The sequence below is a fragment of the Ctenopharyngodon idella genome, chromosome 22 (assembly GCF_019924925.1).
Source record: "Ctenopharyngodon idella isolate HZGC_01 chromosome 22, HZGC01, whole genome shotgun sequence".
NCBI classification, from domain to species: domain Eukaryota; kingdom Metazoa; phylum Chordata; class Actinopteri; order Cypriniformes; family Xenocyprididae; genus Ctenopharyngodon; species Ctenopharyngodon idella.
Genome location: NC_067241.1, coordinates 3,023,256 through 3,048,810, shown reverse-complemented (window position 1 = coordinate 3,048,810; position 25,555 = coordinate 3,023,256). Strand labels below are relative to the sequence as shown.

The 25,555-nt window shown below is 38.8% G+C and overlaps 1 protein-coding gene across 1 annotated transcript in view; it reads left to right on the top strand.

The window, feature by feature from the left end:
• The first annotated feature begins 2,583 nt into the window (after window positions 1-2,583).
• Window positions 2,584-25,555, top strand: part of LOC127505020 (leucine-rich repeat-containing G-protein coupled receptor 6) — a 104,719-nt gene continuing 81,747 nt past the window's right edge. The window contains exon 1 of the mRNA XM_051880254.1: window positions 2,584-2,988. Within this exon, the coding sequence (XP_051736214.1) occupies window positions 2,795-2,988 (194 nt within the window). The 5' untranslated portion in view covers window positions 2,584-2,794. The remainder of the gene's footprint in view (window positions 2,989-25,555) is intronic.

Below are 25,555 nucleotides of genomic sequence, written 5' to 3'. Positions count from 1 at the left end.
TACTCACAATGCAACCAAATACAGAAACACACTGCAAATACTCACAACGTAAGCAAATACAGAAATGTGTTGCAAATACTCACAATGCAACCAAATACAGAAACGCACTGCAAATACTCACAATGCAACCAAATACAGAGATGCGCTGCAAATGCGCACAACGCAACCAAATACGGAAACACACTGCAGATACTCACAACGCATCCAAATACAGAAACACGCTGAAAATACTCACAATGCAACCAAATAAGGAAAATATTCATGCAAGTCTAAATATATTGTGCCATTTTATGCATCTTGTTTAACGGGTGTTTAGATTTTTTTTTTTTTTTTTTTTTACTAAAAATATCAAGACAAATACAGGTATTTCTGCAGTGATAAATTAAGTTAGAATTTTTACAGATATTGCTCCGATAAAGATGTTGAAAAATTAAATATCTTTAATATTTCAATTGTTTCTTCTAGAGAAAAATGAGATTAAATAAACGGGGACATATACTTTAAACTCATAAAAAAGAGCGTTCTGACATTCATCACATCAAAATCTTCCATCTAAAGTGATCTCAGTAATCTCACACTGTGCCCAGAATAAAGTTTTCAATCAAAACTTACACATTTCTCATCGGTTTCCTCCATGAACGAATTATCTGACCTCACATTAATTTTAGCTCATTTATTACTATTTTTATTGCTCCTAAGAAATGTTAGGGAGAAACAAAAGCTGATACATACAGTAAATGAGAGCTCTGTAATGTCTTCTGAGCTACAGAGCATCCTATTAGTAATTAAACTTTCTCTGGGTACAGGCAATCATCATGTTTTATTTATTTAATATTTCTTATTCAGCATCTCTTACGTTTCATCACTTCTTGCATGACACGACTGGAAACTGAACTGACATACAGTAAATTAAACTGAGAGAGAGGGAAGTATTGCATGTTTGTGAATCTATATTGAGCCTGTCCTCAGGCAAAGCAATTACTGCAATGAGCGTTTGCATGAGAATTAAGCTCTTGATGGTGTTTGGTGTGTGATGGTGTATATGTGTGTGTGTGTGTGTGTGTGTATGTGTGTGTAGATAATGCAGAGATAATGTGCATCAATGAATACAGTTCTTTTTTTGTGTGTGAGGGAATGTAACAAAGGCTTCACAGAAAATGGGCTCAGCTGAGGAATTTTAATGAATTAGTGGAATTCATTTGAGCCCATTGTGAATGACTCTAAATCAGATGAATGAGCAGCGCTGGACATCCTCAAGCTGGACTATAACGCCGAAAGCATAAAAAACATCAACTCCTGGAAAGAAAGATTTTGAAACAGATGTGATGACTAAGATTAATGCAAAACAACTGAAGCACTCAAACTAATGTTATGTGATTCTCTGAAACTGGCCACAGTTTCACAAAAAAGGAAATGTGTCACGCTAGCAATCAAGACCCCCCATGAACATAACAAAAACAAGCTAAAAAAATAATAAAATGAAGCAGAACAAGAGAGGACAGTGCTTTGGGCACTACTATGCAAGATTCTTTATGGGAACTTTTCCAGAAACCAATCCCAACATAGTACTGTAGAAGATGATCACAATTACACAAATATTGCATTCTTTACAAACAATTCACAACATAAAACATTATGTGCATGATAATACCGCCACAGTGACAGTACTCAAGGAGTTTTACAGATGTTTGGAGTCACATCTTGCAGGAAAACTTACACAGCTTCTGGAAATATCCTGGACATTTCCTGGAAACTTGTATGTTGTGGTACATCTCTGTAGTGTTTTTCTGAGATGTTTAGGTAAAATTTAGCTGTTGCCACTCCTAGGACCCTTGACGGCAATCGATCAGGAGTTCCCATGATCCTTTGAGACATAAACAGATAGTATTTATCACCTAGCGATCTGGAAAATTCCATTGTCCACTTTTCCAATTGAATAAACAGCTCTATTCATCATCGTTCCTACCGCTAGCTAAAGTGAAACCCACTGAACAAGCCATGCAAATGTCTCTCGCTCTGTATAGGATATTCATGCCGCTTGTGGTAAAGAGACATCCCGCTGTACAAGCTGGGACAGTGAAGTAGTAAATCTGTAGTGTGTTTGGCTGAGGGGAGCCCGCAGCTTAACTCAATTATTGTTGTTCGGGTTATAAAACACCATGTAAGCGTTGCTCCAAGAGAAATGGAGCGAAACAATATTCACATATGATTTATACGAGGAGCAACAGCAGGAGAAGTGGCTACATTTATGTTGCAGGACTTTCCACAAAGCTGGATTTCAGCAGCTGTAGAAAAGTAACTATGAGGGAAGGATTGTGCTACATCTAACGGTATGATGGGAAGGCATAGATCTCCGTTCTGTCCGTCTTTACCGTCCCCCTCTCAGAGATCGTCTCCCCTGCTTTCTTCCAACCATCCACTCCAGCTGCCTGAGGCAGAAAGAGCGCGCGAGAGAAAGTAGGAGGAGTGCTGTGCTGGGCAGCTCCGCCCTCCAAAAGCTCTAGCCAATCAGAGGAGCACTGCAAGCTTCCACTACAATAGGTGAATGTCTCCTAAGTGAGATGAGACGAGAGAGAGAAAAGACCTGCGTAAGCCCCTGACTGACTCATTCACCCATGGGAGTTTGAAGTGACAGAATAAATCTACAGAGACGAGGCTTAGGATAACATTTCAGAGAGCTGAGAGCGGACAGACACATACACACAGACAAATAGAGCTACAGCTGAGTGAGACTGCAGAGAGACAGACAGATATACAGCTCATCCACAGAAAGACAAGAGTTGGAGTCATTGTCATGTTGGTGGTGTTACTGATCCTGCATGCCGTCTCGTGTGCCCATTCTCACGGGCCGCCGGGTGCCGCCGTGCCTGTTAAGCAGTGCCCGTCTGCATGCCAGTGTGAGGAGGATGGCATCCTGCTGCTCGTGGACTGCTCCGAACAGGGACTATCCAGTGTGCCAACTGACCTAAGTCCTTTGACGTCTTACCTGTGAGTACACCCTCCCTCTTCGATCACCTGCTTTGCTTAGACAGTGAGGGGTTGTGGATAGTTCTTGAAGGCTGTTTAGTTTGATTACATGAAATATCTTCAGAAGGACGCTGTAAGATTATTGTTTGATGTCTAAATGAGGGGTTTAGGAGATATGAAAAGCTTAAGGTTAATAACAGACTCTGACAACTGGTTTTGCGTCAGGACATCAAGTGGGAAATCCAACATATTACCAATATTTTTGATCATTCAGAAGACAGAAGCCAAATATTAAAATTTGTAGATAGTACCATGAGCTGCATATTAACAAGAGATAGTCAATTTTGAAGAATCAGTGGACAAAAACACATTTTGGTTTCCCATTTATGCTCATTGCAAGTGCACCTGTATTTAATGTAGTCTGTGGCATGTGGCATGAGTACACAACCGCTACCTGACATCTGTCTGATTAGGATGCTTCTTATAAGTGCACTAAAATATGACCAATAACATGAATTATATTTTAAATGATCATTATTTATTTATGCTATCAACTATTATTATGTGATTAGACGTGTTATATTATTACACAGTTTTTTCCCTGTGACCTTATCAGAACAGACCTGCACCCCATTTCTGGATCGCGACCTATCAGTTTAGGATGTATGACACACATGTGATCTGTCTTGAGTAATTGGTGCTGACGTGCACCTTCATTCAGAGCTGTAATACAAACTCTGCTCGCATTAGCAAAACTATTTTGACCCAAACGGGACACTTTTGGTGCGAGTGAACCGCACAGACAGAGCGTGCAGTTCGTTACCAAACGGGAAAAGCAATGCTTGTTTCCCATGTGTCCTGTGACAGTTCTCAGTGCAGCGGTATCTGATGGGAACGTGTGTGTAGAGTGATGCAGTGGGGCGCTCCGTACAGTATTGGGTTTCTCCATGTCAGCTGGAAGCCTGTTGGGTTTAAGTCCATGCTAATCGCTAAGGCATGCCATATGTCCCCTGATTGTGAATGATGACGCAAAGGAGGACTCAAATGTTCGCTCATAAAACGTTGTGCAGCTCACGTGAATCAATAACTGGAGAGAGTTGTGTTTCAGGCTTTGGAGGAAGCGTAGCTCATGGTTTGGAATTGGATTGCAAACACATGTACCGCAACCTTTCAAACATATTGAAACGTCTTGAGCGGTGTCTCTAGACATTCGCAAGTGCATGGGATTGGATCTCTTTTTATACTGCCAATTTTATTGCGTTGTGCAATATATTGCATGACTTCAGTTTCATATTTGAAATACATGTCCATTTCATACTTTTATTAAACACTGCAGATAATTTTCTGCTAATCGTATTAATATAACGAGGATTGATTGTGTATTAACAAAATTTTAATACAATCTCACTAGTGAATCTTTGTGTTCATTGAGTGTCCAGTAAATTGATTCCTTCAGGTATTTTACAAAAAGACTTTTCATTACGAGTTTGCGTAGATCAGACCAGCAGAAGTCTTTCAAATGCAGTTCTTTCTTTCTTCACCGGAGGAGAGCAGATTGATGTAAATATTGACTGAGCTTTGATGTGCGTGTCATTGTTGAGATGTCAAAGTGTGTGTTTAAGTACGACGGGGACCGTTCTGCAAGAAAGCTCTGTTCTTCTGACGCCGTTTACTGAAAGTGCTCATTCATCGGTCGTCTTTTTTCATGTCAAACTTTTAGACAAACCAAGAAAAAGTGTTTGCGTTAGAACATGCAACTGCTTTCCGGCCTGATTTCTATTGCTTTTTCACTGGCCTGTCATTGTTATTTCAGTTTGAACAGCTATAACTTTTAATCCCTTTACTGAAAACTCACCAAACTTTAAATGCATGAAGGGTCTGTTGCCAATTGTTGCATTATTCTTCTTTTTTTAATTATGGGATGTGTAGTTGCCTAGAAACCAGTGCTTAAATCTGCAATATATCAGTCCAGGTGCCCAATTTGAGCTTAAGACTTCAAGTTTCACATTTGATTTGATTTCTACTTGGGAAACAGTTTCCCTCAAAGATCCTTAAGTTCTTTCAAGAAATTATTTTGGTATTTGATTTTTTAAAATTAAACTGCTTGTCCAGTGGATCAGAAATATTTGACATTAGACTTTACAGTCAAACCTCCATAAACTCATGTTTAAGAAAACGACTTGCAATGAGCAAAGGATGCATTGCCCAATGTTATCATTTCATTTGCTTACTTTTACGGTAGGTTCTTATACTCGCTAGATTCATTTAATATTCCTATATGCTTTTATTACTGCTTATTTTTCTTTGCACATAACAAGCAGATACTCACCATCATTTTATGCATGGTCGGTCTTGCTTAACATTAAATTGAGATAAAACTGTTCATAGAGCGAAAAGCAAAGCAAAAGTGGGAGCTTTGTGAACGTGCTACTGAGAAAGCAGGCAGCAGCGCTGGACGTTTTGCCAGTATTAAATGCCTGTCCTGTCTCGCTCTGCAGCGATCGCCCATATGGGACAACAGGTGCCCTGGGGCGCGGAAAAAGTCTGTCACCAAGAGAGACTGTTTTTGCACTGGTTTTTGTTTGTTTCTGTTGGTTTCAACAGGAGTGGATGTTGAGGTACATCAGACAAGGAAAAGTTAGAGACTGCTGTTTTGTACACTAACATGAATAACACTTGTATACACATTCCTAAACACACACTATTTTTTTGATGTACAAGATCTAAAAAGCCTACTGTGTTGATGCATTAAGATGGAGCACATCATATATATATATATTTTGATTGCATATGATCACAGTATATCTATGCTCTGATCAGTCATAGCCGAAAGTTGGTGAATATCATAAATTTTGACCTGGCTGATGCTGTTTTGAACCTGTTCACCAAAGAAAACAAAATCATTTACTCACCCTAATGTGTTAATCAAACCATTTTGACTTTCTTTTTTCTTCGAAACAACATTGGGCCCCTTTGACGTTCATTGAATAGACAAAAATGGTTGAAACAGTTTTCAAAATATCTTCTTTTGTGTTTTTTGAGGTTAAGTAAATGATTATTTTTTCAGTGAACTATCCTTTTAAGAATCACCATTTAGCCTCTTTCAATACAGCTGCTGATAGAAGTTTTTTAGTCTTTCAGGATGTTAAAAGGCATACTAGCACTATACAACATGTGACATAGTTGAGTAAGCCATAATTGACGATGGGCCATTGAATTATTAGAAAATAACACCCGGAGTGTGCATTATTTTCAAATAATTCAATGGACCAGAGTCAATTATTCTGCTTGTACTATGGTTTCCACACCTCAAGACATTGTTCAGATGTTGTTTTTCAAGACATTTGCCAGATTTTTGTCCTTAAAATGCTTTTGTGTTTAGGACTAATTTCTTACGCATCTCATCCCACGCCTCCTTTGCTAATTCCAAAACGTCATTTTAGAGCTAGTAATGAAAGCTTGAGCCATTTATAGCTGACTAATGCAGTTATTAATGCAGTTATTAGAGAGAGACAGATTAAGTGTGTGTAAATTACCTGAGTCTGTGAGTCTCTCAACAGTGTTCGGCATCAGCGTCTCTACTTATAGCGAAACTGTAAGTTTATCTGCTTCAAGAACAGCGCCGTTATTACCTCGAGAAATGTCATGTAGCTTTAAGTTGTTAAACTATTTTACTGATAAAATCATCAGAGCAGCACTGACAACACGTTTCTGTGCGAGTGTGTGTCCGTACTGTATGTGTGTGAGAGAAAGCTGGGGAAAGAGAGTATGTACTTTCCGTACTCCAATTTTGTGGCAAAAAAAACAAAAACATGGAAATAATTTGTCATTTTTATCCTATTGATTACTATATTTTTTGATTGGCCATTGTGGGTTTCTTTTGCTGTTGTAGGCTGTAAGGACCTTTGAAATAACTGAAATCATTTGGCGAAGTGGTATGGAACTGTAATGCGGTCAAGACCTGCCTAGAACTACTTTAGTCATGCATTTCTCTGGAAATAACTGCACATCTTAGAATGTTCCTCAACCAATCAGATTCAAGCATTCAACAGCCCCATAGTATAACAATATTTAATATACTTAGTTTTAAAGATTTACTTCTGGTAAAAATAACAATATATAAATCACATTATTTATGACATTTGGTTTAAAGCAGGGGTACTAAACTGTACTTCAAGGCATTATTTGGCAAACCCAATGTTTAAGTAACTACAATAAAGATAAAACTCTTTCCATTCAAAGAAAACACTGAAAATGTCAGCTCTACTGAAACCAGGTTAGCTCAACTGAAGATGAGTACAAGCATCAACCAGCTAGAACATCATCATACAACCAGCTCAAACCTCAAAGCTGTCAGCCCATTCCCTGAAGCCAAGGGCCATATATTTTCATCTCTCTCAGGGCAATTTTCTACACAAACACAAATTAATGTTGAGCTCGGGCTGAGGGCTGCAGACACATGTTTTCGCTTACTGGCCCGCCTCAACTTCCAGTGCTTTGGCCTTGAAACCTTTTAGAGTCAGAAACAAGAACAGAGCGAGTGTGTGAAAGATGCCTTCAAGTTCTGAAGTGTGTTGTGTTATCTGATTTTAGGGCCATAAATCTATTTGCAGCCCTTTTGACCAGTGATTTATTTTTTAAAGGTCAAACAGGAAGAGTTAACACCTAAATCATGATGTAATAAATATTACATACAGCTGGAACAAATTTTATATACACTTATCATTTATGTAACATAACCATAAAACACATTTGAGTTTAGTTCATTCAACATGAAATGCTGTTCGGAAACCATTTTACTTCCATAATCTGATGTATTTATGAATAAATACGAATATTCAATTAGGAAAATTTTTAGTCAGGACTTTATCCAAAATGAACAATGGAAGGTGGGAGCAAGCTATATATGAATACACACATTTATTTATTTATTTGCCTTTATTGGGACAGGACAGGAGAATTTACAAGAAGCAAAGTGGAAGACAGAAGGGTGGCAGTGACTCCAATTCGGGTCACTAATTTTGGTAATTTTTCAGTTTTGATTTCATGTTGACAGTGCATGTTGACAAAACTTTCCCTTTTAGAGCCGTGACCTAGTAGTTAGTGCACACAAGTTGCTACATGGTGCTCATACTGAGAAGAGAAGTTAGAATAGTTCTCACATACCCTACGGTTATTTCCCGATCTTTTTCCCGCCACTTTGTTGCATCATTTCCTGTCCCTTCTTTGTGCTGTCAATAAAAATGGTAAAAACATTAGTGAAAAGTGAGCACAGAGTTTAGGAGAAGGCCTTTTCAAAATCGGGCCTCAGATCTTCAGGGTTGTTTACGCACTTTTGAATCTGAGTGAATTCAACTCTGGCAGCTTGCATCATTAAACGGCTCCAAGGGCTCTAATGTTCTCTCAGTTTAACCACCTAAGCTCTTCAATGAAACAGGGTGATAATGGTCTTTTCATCCTGGCAGTGGTGAACACTTTGAGCTTTATAATGTGGTAAGTTTGCAGGCTGATCCCTCAGGGGGTGCTAGCAGACAAACTGCACGGACAATCACTCACAGCTTTGATGCTTACGATACCACTGCAAAGCAACGCAGCGGGACTCACGTAATGCAAAGAGCTGAGGAATAACATCACAGTTGAGGTGCTCCAGTGGATTTATATTGCTGTATGTGTACCCCCATCAACAGTCCATTACCAAAAACCAGAGTCTCCAACAAGTAATACTCGAAAGTTAACAAATATATGAAACACATGGACAAATTTGGCGCTCTCGCAGACTGTTCCTCAGAGAAAGAGAATAAAAACTTTCTTCAAATGAGGCTCCAAATGTCAACGGGGTATGTGGAATAAAACCTCCAGCTGACGATGTCCACAGTTTACGGAGACGTACATGTTTGCTGGGGTGAAATTTCGGCATGGGTTCATGACCGAAGCACGAAGCAGGTGAAAGTAATGTATTATGTCTGGTAGAAGCGGGAAGATGACTTAGACTGTAACCGTAGATCTCAACTCACGGTTCCCCAGTGGCCTGTTTACCTGCTTTGTGTGTCAGGACAGGTCATGGACAAGGCAACAGGGAGGGAGTTTGATCTTTTCAGAGTATTGGACAATTCAAACAGACATAGGAATCTGCCACACCGATGTGCAATGTAGTGAGTGAGTGAGAGGGGTCAGGATGTACAACATACCCTCCAGGCTGTAAGACAGACAGAGGTATGTTTACACCTGAGAGTGTTATGACCCTACTTGCAGAACCAAATCACATTCATTATACATGACAACAAGCTTTTTTTTTTTAAATTCCCCATTTTATACTTTTTGAACTTCACTATATAATGGTCTAAAGTACATTTACACAATTTGTGGAGGACAAAAAACAACACATTCTTTCATAAATTCCTCAGTTCCTCAATTCAAATTCCGGATAAAAAGGCTGAATGGAAAGAAAAACAAATAAACAAAAAACAGGCCGCTGCATTTTTTTTTTTTTTTTCCCATGTTGAATGTCTTGTCATTAACACACAACTCCATTTGTGTACAAGCTAGTACACATACGGAGTCACAGACTCAACCTCACCCTCAAACAAACATGGGAGTGATTGTTCATTTCCTTCTCTTCCCGTTACCTAACAGTGAAACGAGAGCAATTAGTGCCCTGTGAAGTCAGCCCGAAAATAGTCAGAGCCCATGCAGGATAAATAAACCAGTGGACCTACCGCAGACTGCCTCATCTCCAGAACATCTTTAAATAGATCCAGAGCTGGAGGAGAAGACCCGAATGCTTCTACTCAGCGCACTGTAAAATAGCCAACCCTGAAGAACAAACTCCTTGTGGGACCCCCAAAAATATTGTGTAGGATTGCAGAGATGTAGACCTATATATCATCATTTGCATGATCAACAATAGCTATGTTTCCATCCACCAATTTTTTGCGCATTTTGGGATATCGCTGGATGGAGACGGCAAGATGTGCATAAATTCTAAAAAATGTGCATAAAAAACTTATGTGCTCAATTGAGTTGGATAAAATTTTTATCCGACAAGAAAACGTGCATAAACTATGATGGAAACACATTTACAGAATAAATTCCTCAAACACATCAAAAAATTAATGTGACTTGCACAATGGGAAGGCATAACTGGACCAGCCAGTGGACTGATCTAGTTGCACAGAATCTGAAATGCTGTTTTGGTCATTCTGAAATTCCCAAGCAAAGTTTGTTGTCAAAGTGGTTCGGTATAATTCCCTCCCAGAACTGTCTTACATGACTGCGTTCCCAAACAGCAGGCATTCGCCTCCAAACGCAAGATAACATGACAGCTTTTATTGCGTTTCTTAGTGATATTTAACGGCAGTTTATCAAGAAGTCACGATTTTGTTCTCTTCGACTCGGAAACGTGCTTTATTCACAAATGTTTCATGTGAAATTCCAATTTTGCGCATAAGTTAAATTCGCAACTTTTGATGGAAACAACTAATTTTGGAGACTAACTAACCGTCTGGACCATTAAATGGAGTCCTTGATCCATGTGCCATTTCTCCTTCTCTTTTTTTTTCCTGTACGAAAGAAGGAATGAAATCAAGTGGTTCTCCTAGACAGCAATCAGATCTAATGGAGAACAAAAGGAGAATTTGCTTAGTTTTTTTGCAATGTATGCAAGCACAAAGTTTCAGAAGAGACTCAAACTGCACAGATATGATGGCAGATTTTGGTATTTTGCCATAAGTATTACATTTCTCATTTTACTGTTTCATGTGACAGTAAAAATGGTCTCATTTGTCTCCAGTAGAACTTTAGGAACAAACTTTTTTGACAAAATTGATTCTTAAGTGAACTTAAGTGAGAATTCTCCTGATCTCCTGAAAGAACAACCTCTAAGAAATAAAATTTTCCTGTGGGTTCTGGTGAGGGAATAACGGTTGAATGAGTGGTTAAGTGTGGATTCTGTCCTTTTCAGTGGCAGAGGTTCATAAATCAGCCCCTGGGAAATCCATCGCAGACCTCTGTAGGGGTCCGTGTGGGGGTCTCTTAACCTGTGGTTAAGGCCTTAGCCACATTTCACCATCAGCTCTTTGGATCTGACAGAAGCTATAAACTGTGCTTTTGAGGTGACATGTTCTCACCCTCTCAAACACCACTGGAAACCCTAAGGGAGGACAAAGGCTGGGAAAGAAGATACCCAGAATACTGATCGTTAAGTGGAAATGGTTTATACAGAAGCTCAGATTTCAGATTCATGATCTTAACCATAAAGAAGCGACACCAGTCACTTCTCATTCAAGAGATGCTTGGGATTCACATATGTGAGAAGCCTCAAATGAAGGTGCAAATTAAACCTTCGAAGTTTCCAAATAGATTACTTTACATGCATACAGATTACAGCTTACACAGTCCCCCCTAATGCTTTTTTAATGAGTTTGCTTACATTCGCTGCATTGAGAATATACAACTCATCCCAGACTGCAATATGTGGACCAGGAAGGATCACTATAGCCAGACAGAGGCAGGCTCTAAGCAGGAATTTTAAACTGATATTTTTCCTTATCTGAACTATTTAGGGCTGTGCCTTGCATCAGGAAAGATTACTGGCTGAATCCTGGTTACTATCTATGTATCAGGCTTATATGAGAAGGTTTCCTCATTAAACTAGGAAAGGGGAATCACATAACCTGCTTCCCTCTCAATATCGGAGGAAGATTTGCACCATAACTTATTGTCGCGTTAACTGGAAACATATTTTGTAATGAGACAAAAGTTCTTAAATCACCTAGGAATGCAAGTGGGAATGACACTTTTTTAGTTAGGACATTTCTGATGGACAGGTCTAGTTAATTCAGGGCATTGTGTCAAGCAGTAGAAGATGATAGAATGCTTGCTTAAGAAGGGAGCCATGAGGTGTGCATGACGTGCCGGAGTCGCATCACTCACAACTGCACATCCATGAAAGAAGCACAGCTACATTCCAAACAAATCCATTAGTGCCCACCAGGGATTGACATTTACACCTGCCAACTCGCCAAATGAGGGTGTATTTCAGCAGCGGCATGTAACGCAGTCACTCCTACTAGCCACTTAGCTGGGTTGAATTTTATAATATATACATTTTTCAATCGTAGTCTTTTAAAAAGCCATCTGAAATAATAAACTAAGTGCAATGTAGTGTTGTCAAAAATATAGTTTTTTCGATACATATCAACACTGAAACATCTGAAATGCTTCCAGTACTCATTTTCCGCTGTGCTTTCGCGCTTTCTCATCTGCCTGACAGCGAGTTGGCACACAAACCCGCCTCCCCTCACTCATTTCATTTGCTCCGGATGAATATTGTTGGTGTTACAGGGCTTGAATTTTACCTTGGGATTGCGCATATTACCCATAATTTTACTCATTCCCACAGATTTTGTGCTTACACCCAAAGTGTGCTCACATAATGCCACCTCTCAGTACTAAATTGAGTTATTTTTCGCTGCTTATTGCGCTTAAACAGTCAAATACACACAAAATAAAGTCAAACTGCCGGTCTTGGTGAGTATTCACGTAAACACAGTCAGTTATGTTTTAAGTGAACGTAAACAGTTGAAAAGAAAACCCATGTGTAACAGTATAATGGATCCGTGCGACAGGTCTTAAAGTGACAGCAGCCCGATATACCTGCTGCCAAATTATGAGATGATATTAAAAATATCTATATGGCAGTTTTTGGTATCGATGTGAAACTTGTGGCTAGTGAAAACCACTAGCTACAGTGGCTGGTGAGCAAAAAAGTTAATGTCAAGCCCTGGTGCCCACTGCGTCATAAACCTGCCAACTATGCTCATACCTCACATGCATGTGTTGAAATGCAGGTGGTGTCCTTAAACTATGAGAAATCTACACATCAGGAACCTTGTAAATAAGATCTTTGAACATCACAACTTTGATGCTACATAGGGTTGTGCCAAGAAAACATAGCTTGCATTTTAAGAGTAACTGGAAAAAAAATATTGAAATCAAAGCCATTTTCTTTGTAATGAACAAAAAATTACAGCTCAGAATTCTTACCCAGATGGATGGAAGAGGCCTGCTTGGATGTGTGCCGAAAGATGTATTGCTAGTGTAGGATTGAAGGAAGGATAACCGGTAAAGCTGATAAATGAATGTGATCATTTTCCAATAATGCCATTAAGAAACTCTGTTGCAGACAAGAACCTTGTGGACTGTGCAGGTACAATCCTTTATGACTAAAACCACTGCATGTTCTTACTTGCCAAACTGCTGGCGAACATCAAAGGTATAGGCGAAAAGGCATTACAGATGATTTGCCACTTTGAATGTGGACAGTTGTTCTGCTTTGAGACTTAAGAAAAAAAAATTCCCAGCATATCTGATGAAAATAAATGAAAAGAATAAGAGCTGATGTTGAGGTCACCATCTGAAATTTATGTTTCAGTGTGGTCCACTGGCTTTGACATGCAGATTAGGTTTCCCAACTCATGCACAGCAGGGAAACAAAAGCAAATGTCAATGGAAAAAACTTGTAATTTGCCTATTGAACAATATTTATCTGTAACCAGCACTTCCTCTGCTGATGTCTTGCAAAGTCCAGCAAACCATCCTGTGCATCTTCTTTGGAGGCTGCAGTCAGGACCGGGAGCTCCAGGGACAAGGTGAACTTCAGCCAGTGGAGAGGATAGACAGAGAGGGCGTTTCCTCTGCTCGACCTGCAGCTGCCTCAGCTGCTCGCCACTGGGGACACCAGGAAATTTATTGCAATAATCATCTCTCTAGGCAACACATTAAATAGCGCACTCCTGCTTTGAAAAGGCTTTGAAAGACATTCTCTTTGATACTTGATTAGAGAGTGAAGTGGCAAACGGTCTTAACATGTAGAGAGATGTTTTGCCTCCTTTGGTGTTAATACAGTTGATTGAATATTTTACTATATATGAAGGGAGTAACTGTTTGTGTATTATATTTTAAATTAGATAAAATAATTTTATTATTATTAACAATTTTACTAGCAGTAATGTTGAAGGAACCCAAGACTGTTTTTTGTGTCGGCACCATGCCGATATTCACTCCTTTACGTTCTACCTCCACATCTCTGCATCTCTCCCAGAAGCTGGTCAGAGTGGTTTAGTCTAAACTTATGTATATGTCAAAAAATAATTTTTGTTTGTAAAAGACTGAACAAAACTACAGATTCGGCCTTGTAATGATTTATCGGGCGTTCCAGATGAATGGCGAGTGGAACATGTTGAATGCATCATAAAAAATGAAAACGTGTGTATTAACTCTCTTTGCAGCACAAAAGTCACTTGTAGACTGAAATGAGTTCTGGACTGTATCTGAAACGTGACTAAAATGTATGAACATATTTGGAGAGCTAAGAGAAAGGGTGGGGTTGATGTGGATGATGTCAACACGCTTACTAACTATGCCCACAGTGATTGGCTGAGAGGGGAGGGGTCTTTGTCCGCAATTTATTCATAGAAACATTATAGAACGAGGTGTCATGTTGCCATTTTCAAATAAAGGTTTTAAAATAAAAATGCTGACATATTCAAACAAAAATTTTAAAATGTAGGCTATTAAATAAGTATATGTTCAGCTTGTCAGCCTCTTACATGTCTGCATCTTGAGAGATTGCAGAATTCAAGCAACAAATTATGTTTTATAAGTTCAGGAGGAGCATGTTCAAATGGTTTATCTAATCAGCTTGAGAGGAGGCATATATATATATATATATATATATATATATATATACACACACAACTGACGCACCTAGTTACCTCGACAGTTTTCAGCATCCACCACCCCGACCTCACTCTCGGCTGGTTCCTATTCACAGGATATGGGGGAGTTCTCTGGGTTTGGGCTAAATTCCGAGCTCATAGCCCTCGATCCCCTCGGACAGCACGCCAAATATGCTTATTTTACTCTATTCAATCATTTGTAAGTGTGAACTTGTGAAACAACTGCCAAAGGTAATCGGACATTATTTTCTTATTTATTTATTTATTTATTTTCAAAGGTGTATTTTTGGCATTTTTGCCTTTTTATTATGATAGGACAGTGAGTAGACAGGAAGTGAAGTGGGAATCGAACTCGGGTCACCTGAGCTTCCCACAAGTGTATTGGCGCCAACAATAATGCATTATTTTCAACTTAACCACAATGTTTTATTCTCCATCGTTCAATACATTTTGCCTGTACATAAAATAACCTTTATAGATTTTAATCTGCGATAACATACCATAATCAAAATATTTATTGCATTTATAAGGGGAGAAGGCTCAGCACCCAATACTCTATCGCCTATTGCCTCAATGGTGTACAGTGTCTTTGGGTGGATTGCTGAGGCAGATTGCCGGTAACATCCATTTTAGGACGGTTTGTGATTTCTTCTTAGTGATTTAGAAGTCCTCTTGACTACTCCTAACTTTTCACAGATTTAGGAGCTAGTTTTAGCACTAAAATGATTTGTGAAATACACTTGTAGCAAAAATTTAGGAGTCCTAAATTTAGGACTGACACCCCGATTATTTTTAAGAGTTGCTCCTAAATCGGCAAATTAAGAGCTACTTTTAGCCTTAAGATGTTTTGTGAATACGGCCCCAGAATAGAGATCCATGCAAAGTTTGATATTATTGATTAAAAAGAGAGTCCATTGCTTTATATTAAAAAAAAAAAAAAAATGTGTTTAGGAATGTAAAATGCTGCATGTGTTGGAGCTGTGCCCTATTTCACACCTATCTAGTCATGGTGTTCATGTGGGTTGAATTCGGCTTTCAGTTCCCCCCTCCTGTCTCCACTATGTTCTCTCTCTGTAAGTAAAAAAGGTAAAAAAAAAAAAAGAAAAAAGGTCAGTCACATTCTGCGACATGCTCATGTACACAACCTTATATTATTTTTATGATCACAGACATTCAAAAATCATTGTTAATGAAGTTATATCTCAGACAGTGACACTGACATTCCCAGTTCCCATTCCTGGTGACATTCTAGAGCAAGGGTGAACAACTCCGGCCTTGGAGGTCCACCGTCCTGCTTAATTTAGCTTCAAACTTAACCAAACACACCTGAACAAGCTAATCAAGGTCTTTAGGACTGCTAGAAAATTACAGGTAGGTGAGTTTGATGTGGGTTGGACCTAAACCCTGCAGGACAGTGGGCCTAACGGGCCATGCTCTGGAGACCAAACAGACTAGAGTGAATTTTACTGTGCGAAACTGTAGCGCAAAGAACTGCAGCATATCAGTTTCTAGTCTTCTCAGAAAGTTATGGCATGTGAATCAGCATGTTCTGAGGCATTTGAGGTCTGAACGAAAGAGAGAATGATGCTAAGTTATGTTAAACTATACATTGTGTGGCTATTTGCCACATCTCTGTTAGTAGTTTTAACATTCTCTGTGACAGTTTTGACAGATTGTTATTCTACACATCAGTCCTGATATGCAATCTCATGGATATATTTGAATGTCATATGTGCAAAATTATTGTGAAACAAAGCCACCGATCAGGGTTTTTTTTTTTTTTTTTCAGTATTTTCTGTATTGCTCATCCACTTGATTCACTCATCCCTTCACTCTCAGATATTTGTGGCTCTGTCTTCCACAAAAAGAGTAAGACGCTCATGTCTTTCTGTCTTCTTTTCTCGTTTTCTCCCTTCGCGACCACAAATTGCTGTCATTATGTGACGCATTGCAGTGGTGATGGCTAACCAGAGTCTGGCCTGTGGAGAAAACCACGACAAGCGAATTAAGAGCTGAGGGAAATTGAGGGCCTGTGTGTGTGTGTGGACCACCCAGACTCTCGTAACCAGAGGGTGAGACCACAAGCAGGAGCGACTCTGTTCTGCCGCCCGCATCTCTGTCCCTCACTTTGTCTATATTTAGATCTATTTGTTTCTCCTTTGTCTCCTATTCAATCACTCTTTCTGCTTCGTTCTCTTGGTCTCACACTCTTATCTTTGCGGTTGTAGAAAAACTGAAGCCAAACCCATGAGACCCTATATGTTGATTTCAGTGGACATGTGGTATTCTATAGAATTTAATGTGTTGAATCCATTTTTTTGAGGAGAGGAACATTTTATTGCTTAGGGGCTGCTCTTTTATAGTTCAATAGATTTAGTAGGGTTCTCAGTTGGGTTTCTGCTTCGTCTCAGATGTTTCTCCTAAAATCCCTTTTGAGAAATAAAAAAGTGAGACAATTGTTGACATACAGTAAGTATATAGATCAGCAATATTTGGTCTTATTTAGAAAGTAGCAAATTGGTGCATTTTTTATAAATAGTGAACACATTCCTATCAAGTGGCAAAGTCGGAAACGTTCGCGTGTGTCTTGGCCCTACAGAGTCTCACTTCTCCCAAAGACTTCCTCCAAACTTTAATCTCTTCCTCAGCTTCCCCCTTATCCGTATAGCATTCCTCTCCATAAGACAAAAATGGTTTCCATGCGGATTGCCCATTATGTCAGTGGAGCGATGGTTATCGGTCCTGACCCAGGTCAAGCCACACTGTAAACAGGACTGTGTTCAGAGACGGGCAGCTGAGGAGAGAGGAGCCACGCTGAAGCCAGACGACGGGACAAGCCCACTATCAGCCCCAGCATCAGGCTGCTGGCTCCAGACTGCTCCCTCTCAAACTCCTCGCAGACCTGGAGCCCCCCACCCCCCGTCTTACCAGGGAGGGAATGGGTGTTGGTTTGGGTGTTGGCTTGTGGCTGTAGAATCCACAATGCATGATGGATAAAAACGACACATGTAGATGCAAAGACTAACCTGTTAAGTTGCCCTTAAGTTGCACTCACTTATGAAAAGCAGTGCTAATGTTAGTTGTTTTGCATGTTATGTCTGGGTTCTATAAAAGTTAAGCTTTATAGGGAGTTAACTCAAGCTCAAGATATTTACACGTTTTATTCTATGACATAAAATACATCAGTAATACCCCCTTGTGATTTTTTTAAGCTTTTATGTGCCTTGTAAAAGATGATGTCCAAGAGGTCATTTACACAAAACTGTTTTCAACTAAAGACAAAAAAAACTTTTTATGCGTTTTGGCCGCTCATTTACATGACAATGGCGTTTTGGGGCCTGAAAACAAAAGCTTTTAAAATCGGGTTTCAAAGTGCAAGTTTTTGTAAATGATACCGTTATCATCTCCATGTTAACTACAAAAAAATGTGAATTTGTGAGAACAGTGGTGTCATGGGCATGTGTATTACGTGTTCAGTCTATACGTGTTCAGTTGTAGAGTGTCTTTACAAAGTGACATCGCCATCTACTGGCCTGGCATGAATAATACAGCGTTTTTAGTCATTTTCACAGATCCTTGTGAACAAGGATCATTTTGACAATGTTGTCGTCTGTACACGAAAAGCAAAGGATAAACTTTTCCATTTTTAGTATATCGTTGTTGTGTAAACGTATCTTATATGGGACTACAGAGGTTGTGTGGGACATTAAACATCATCGAGCCTGGTCTCATTAGGAAAAACATACCTGTGGGAACATTTTCGGGAGTTGCAAAATACGTACCAATACGTACCACTGCAGTTTCAATGTGAAATGTCCACTGAGTGGCGCTAAAAGCGTGTTAATTTTTTTGCCGGAACAGATAAACGTGAATACGGTACGTTTTTATGACGTTGGTTTTTATACGAATCACCGCTGATCTGATTTCAAATTTGTTCGGTGAGTGGCGCTAAAAGTGTAATGCTCCATTATGTTTTAAAATAACGTACCACCAACACTACACCCAAACCCAAACCTACCCAATACTGTTAACAAAAGCAAATGTGACATAAAAAGCATCCGTAATCGTGCCGTTTTAGCTTGTTTTGATCTCTCATCTTTTACCGTGACTCGTCTTTCACAGGATTCGTACCCAAGGCTTCCTCGTCCTACGTACAACTCTGTATCAGCTGAGCTACCAAGCAAGCTTGTTACGTCAGAAAAGCGAAACATATGGAGCTGGTTAAAGGGGGACTTAGTGATATTTCAAATTCACTGTTTGGAAGTTAGTCGGGCCGAGTCCAACAACAAACGTCTAACCAATCAGCATCAGGGGGCGTATGACGGTCGAGGAGAGAGAACGAGCAAGAGGGAGATTTGAAAATAATAAAAAAAAAAAAAAACTGCAGAATGAGAAATGGGACACAATTTTGTTTGGTTTGATTTCAAATATCAACAATGTCCAACAGCGTTGTTCAAATACCACTTACTGCACCTTTAAGTGATGCAAAGTCCAAAATACATTCATTTACAAATCGTGCACTTTGATAAAAAGCATTTTGAAATCATAACATAATATTGTGCAAGGAGACGTAAAAACAAGTCTTTATCAATCCATAATCTGACCCTGTAATCGGAACTGTGTATGAAAACGATTAAAAGCGCTTGCTGTTTTACTGCCTCTAGTGTTCATTTCTGTTGGAAACTGCAGTGATATGTCCGTATTGGTACATATTTTTGCGACTCGCGAAAACGTTCCCACGGGTACATTTTTCCATGAGACCAGGTTGACATCATCATGCCGAACAGGTAAACTCATCTCACTAGTCCACTTTCAGTCTTGTGTTTATAATCACACTTTTGCAAACTATTCGAACTCAAACGTTCAAACTTGTAGATTTTAAATAAAAATTGAAAGAGCTGCCAGACGCTTAATGATGGTGACGTTCAAGTCATGTGACCATGGTGTAGTTTGTTTATAGTTTACGTTTAGCTTTTTACTTCTAGCAATTGTATTTAGGCTTCAAAAGTTGTGTTCATTTGTAAAGATTCTCTTAATGAACAAAATGTTATACACTTTTGTTGGCCACAGAGTTTAGTTTCTGCAGTAATGTTAAAACCAATGGAAAAATCCTATTGGGTTTTTGTTGAGGGAACCAGGGTGATGCTAACTTCCAAGCTGGCCTCTTCTTTTACATAACAACTGTGTTTTGGGGGCCTTTCAAGAACGGGTTTCAAAGTTTTTGAAAACGATACCATTATTGTCTCTGTGTAAACTACAAAAAATGTGAATTTGTGAAAATGGTGACGTCGTGCACATGTGTATTACGTGTTCAGTCTATAGGAGCGTAGTGTTTCTTTACAAAGTGACATTGCCATCTACTGGCCTGGCATGAATAATACAGCGGTTTTAATCATTGTCGTGGATCCATGTGAACGGGGATCGTTTTGACAACGTTGTCGTCTATATGAGAAAATCGCACAGGAAAAACTTTTCCTTTTTTAGTACATCGTTGTTGTGTAAATATACCCTTACATCATCATCTCTAAAACTTCTGTGGCCTTGTTTTCTTCACTATGGTATCAGGTCAGTTGTATTATACTTTTTTGACTTTATGCTTCTCAAAAACTATCAAAATTTATCTGAATTTTAATTCAGATATCAAAAACATGCTGATCGTGAAGAAGAAGAGGTGTATTCAAGTCCTTCAAGTATGTATAAATTGCATTTTAATGTGAGTTTGAATAAATTAATAGATTTAAAAATAGTCATTTCATTGACGTGCATATTGCATAAAATGTATTGTTTTTAGCGGCTTTATATTGTCAAGTCAGGAGTTGAAAGATTGGATATAACTTTGGTTAAAGCAAGTTTAACACACTAGTCTCATGTTAACACGTAACAATCATTTTGAGTGTGTATTTTAGCATTTATCCCAATGTCTCATGTAAATGGAATTTTTCATTTTGACAAGTTTTAATGATTTTCTGTGGACTCCAAAATATGCAACAGTTTGTATTAAACCCAGAATATTACATTTCTATTCCACTGTTTTTGTTTTTAAGTATCTGTGCATGAGTAAAGTCTGTAGTTTCAAAACATTGAATGTGGACACAGTGCACTAATGTGCGGTGAGAAGCAGGTACATTCAGAAAGTCACCGATTCTCTCTTTGAAGACTCAAAGGAAATGTGTTGACAGGCAGTCTGTTGAGGAGGACAGGGCGCGGTTTGATGTTGCTCACATTGCTGCCGGCTCAGTGTGTGTTTGGCTGCAGGCCAGGACAATGTTGTTAGAGAACAGCACTGAGTGAAAGATAGATGCCAGTAATTACTCAAGGGCCAGTACACTGAGGAGCCTGCAGAGTTCGGATGACCAGAAAGTCTCTATTAGAACTTGTTTTGGTGGCGCTAGATGTTACAGTATCTGCTGAGCACATGCGGGTTTGGAAACACTATGAGATTTTCTTTTATTTTTTGTAAAGAAATTGCTATTTTTATTCAGCAAGGATGCATTAAATTGATCAAAGATGACAGTAAAGACATTTATAATATTATATTTTAAATAAATGTTGTTCTTTATAAATTTCTGTTTATTACTTTCCACAATAAATTAAGCTGGACAAGCGGCCATTTTCAAAAATGATAATAATAGACTAGTAATGATGCTAAAAATTCAGCTTTGCATCACATGAATAAATTACATTTTAAAATCTGTCAAAACTGTAGTGTATCCAAATCCAAAACATCCCAGCAACACTATTACAAGAAGAAAAACTGTCTTTGATCGCAGCTCTCTACAAGCCTTCTCAACATAACACATTTCTCGTTATGCATGATTTATCCCAGCACAACTTTCGCCAAACGCCAAAATCACTAGAGAATCAGCCACTGTCTGTGTGCTGCCTATGAATTGCATTACTCAATTAGGAATGACAACATTAGTGTTGGTTCATAACCTCTGGATTAGTGGATGGCCCTCATCCCAGGACATTATGGTGACTGCACAGTTCATCAGTGGCTTCTTCCACGTTTCTTAGGCGGATGGGAAAACATGTCTTTGACAGCAACAATGAAGTGGAGAATTTAATTACTTCCTTCTGCATTCTTATTGAGTTCAACAATCCACATTCCTTTTGTCAAATTAAATAGCCAAATAACTGTGGAGTGTTGTACAGATGGAAAAACAATCATTTAGTACCAATATATATTAATAATGGAGGACAGAATGATGACCATGTGCCAATACTGACAATAAAAGACATTCCCGTTTGTCTCATTTTTGGACATGCCACTCGTTTTGTTCTAGGACACTTTTGTGCTGAGTGCTAAATGAATTCTCCTGAAATCTGAAAATTGTGCATTTGTTGTGTGTAATATCTTTGATATTAAAATACTTTCTCCCATTCCAATTTAATATGCAAAGTCAAGCAATTGTTGGTTGATTTCTCCAAAAAGTAGTTTTGTGGCGTTATCAGAACATTGATGTTTGTTTGAGCATCCCAACCAGACTCACACAGCAACAGCTCAACATATGGTGTGAGTTTGGGGCAGGGCTAGCTGTCTGACTGACCAATGGCAGATTGGGGGGAGTATTTGGAAAACCTGTCTGAAAATGTCATTTTTTTTAGATTTGGTGCTGCTAGTGCCAAAGAAATTACACTATTTTTATCCTTAAAATTACTTTTGTTAGTATAATCTTGTGTTGCCATGTTGATTGATTTGAATCTAATTAATTCAATGTAGATGTTACACCATGACACACATTTATACGTTACCTTACACATTTTTTACAGGCAGTTTGTACATTCTAAAAAATGCTGGGTTAAAAACAACCCTAGTTGGGTTGAATATGGACAAACCCAGTGGTTGGATTGTTTTAAACCTGAGAATGGGTTGTTTTAACCCAGTAGTTGTTTAAAAACTACTATGTCTGGCTTAAAATGAACCCAAAATAGGTTGGAAATTAAAAATCAGACACATAATTACTAGAGGCAACAATAATAATCAAAAGGTGAACATTTATTAATAAGCAATTTAATAAATGTGTATTAATTATTATTCATTAAACATATTAATAAATGTTCATTTCCAACATATTTTGGGTTCATTTTAAGCAAGCAATAAAGTAATTTAAACAATAGTTTAGTTAAATAAACCTACCCAGCAGGTTGGGCAAACATTTAACCCAACCTCTGGGTTAAAACAACCCATTCGCTGGGTTAAAACAGCCCATTCACTGGGTTAAAACAACCCAATCACTGGGTTAAGTAACCCATTCGATGTGTTAAAACAACCCAATTGCTGGGTTAAAACAACCCATTTGCTGGTATAAAACAACCCATTTGCTGGTATAAAACAACCCAATCGCTGGGTTAAAGCAACCCATTCACTGGGTTAAAGCAACCCATTCGCTGTGTTAAAACAACCCATTCGCTGTGTTAAAACAACCTAACCGCTGGGTTAAAACAACCCAACCGCTGGGTTAAAACAACCCAATCGCTAGGTTTGTCCATTTTCAACCCAACTTGGGTTGTTTTTAACCCAGCATTTTTTTAGAGTATAGAGTGACACTTGGTGCAGTCACTCAATTGAAAGTCCCTCAGGAGATAAAGATGCAGTGGCGTTGTAAACAAACACAATGTAGCTTCCGCTGAAGACAAAGGTACAGTTATATTCCTGAGGAAGGAGGTGGCAGGCGTGAGGTTTCATTCGCCCCACCTTTAAGATGTACATTGCCCTGGGACAGATGCTAGATGACAGGGTTATTACACCAACAATAGCTGTAGTAAGGGCGGGGGGAGAGACAAAGAAGAGAATAAGCTCAGTCACAGCGATATTTCCTGTTCCAGTCAAAGGAATAAAGAGAGCTAAGGTGTCAGTGTCAATGTTTGCACTCACGGTTTGAGATTGTGGAGTTGATACAAGGCGATGATGGGAAGGCAGGAAGTCGTCCGGTCTGTACTTGCAGTAGGCCTATTTATCGCAGTTTGTTTGTATATGTTTAAACATAAAGAGCAAACAAAAGATATTAGACATCCAGTTTTCTCATGTGATTTGGAGACTATATGGATCTTGAAGTAGCAGTGCGCAATTGCGTGCATGTTTTGCGATCACTCCCACAGGGTAGGATGTGCACACTAACATTGCAGAGATTCCTCCTGCGCCATGGAAATCTGCCGGACCCCTGTCCTGTCATCAACCCCCATTCTCTCCTGCCACAAAGGGGGCATTGTGTTCAGTCCCAGACCCGGGCAGACTGTCCTCAAACCAATCATGTTTGGCAAAGTGAGCCTCGTTAGAACTGAAGGATTAACAGGAAGATGAGAGCTGGAGTTGCTGACAAGATGATGTGTACAGGAACTCCTTTAAAACCTTCAATGAGAAGCAGCCTGATATGTATGTAATATGGACATTATCATATTAAAGGGTTAGTTCACCCAAAAATGAAATTTCTGTCATTAATTACTCACCCTCATGTCATTCCAAATCTGCAAATCCTTATAATATCCCATAGAAAGTAACAAAATTACCACATTCAAGGTCCAGAAAGGTAGTAAAACATCATTAAAATAGTCAATATTTATAGCAACGAGAATACATTTTGTGCTCAAAAACAAAACAAAAATAATGACTTTATTCAACAATTTCTCTACCCTTACATTCTCCTAAGCAGTTGACACAGTTCAGCGCATCTGTGTAGGAGACTGACGGTAGAGAGGAAATTGTTGAAGAAAGTCATTATTTTTGTTTTGTTTTTTGTTTTCGCGCACAAAATTAATTCTCGTCGCTTCATAACATTAAGGTTGAACCACTGCAGTCACATGGACTATTTTAACAATGTCTTTAATACTCTTCTGGACCTTGAAAGTGGTAATTTCATTGATTTATTTATGTAATATCAATTGATTCATTGATTTTGGGAGATAAAAAAACCTCTTGGATTTCATCAAAAATATCTTAATTTGTGTTCTGAAGACGAACAAAGATGGGATGATATGAGCGTGATTACTTAATGACAGAAAATTAATTTTTTGGGTGAACTAACCCTTTAAGCATCTCAAAACTTGTCTTTAAATTGACACTTCTCCCAGAAATTTATCATAATCTGCTCACCACTTCAGTGTTCCAAACCCATAACCTGTATTTTATTATTATTATTTTTTTTTTTTTTACAAAGGAGACTTTTTGAAGAATGTTCATGCAGCTCTTTTCCATACAATGACATTTCAGAAACCATGTCTGTTAAAGGGTTAGTTCACCCAAAAATGATTTTTTTTTTTCAGGATATTTTTTAATATAACTCCGATTGTGGTCATGGAATAATTTTCATTTTTGGGTGACCTATCCCTTTAAAAGAATAAATATCCCAACAATTCTACTTTTGTGTTCCATTAAAAAACAACAGCATACAACTTTGGGATGACATAAGAGTGAATAAACCATGACTTAATAAATAATTTCGTTTGTGGTTGAATTTTCATTATCCAGCCTGGTTTTAATAGCTATATAGACATCTTAACACCATTTCCTAGCTCTCAAAGTATGTCTTCAACTCTCTAAGCTCATTTGCCTGAGTACGGTACATCTCGAACCCAAAAGAAGACTTCGTCAGCGTGCTTAGCATGACGTGGCAGGCCACAGTCAGCACGCACCGGGGGCCCAGCTCTCCGTAAACTCCCCTCCCACCCATCCAGGGCTCAGATCTTTGGCCAAGTGTGGTGAGTAAAGCCTGCTCAAAGCTCTCATCCAGCAGCAGCCAGATCCGCTGGCAGGCAGGTGATAAATAGTCCCAGCGTTAATGACACTTAATGCTTGCCCAAATCCCTGCAGTAGCATCAAAGACGATAAGAGTCCCTGTGCTAATGCCACT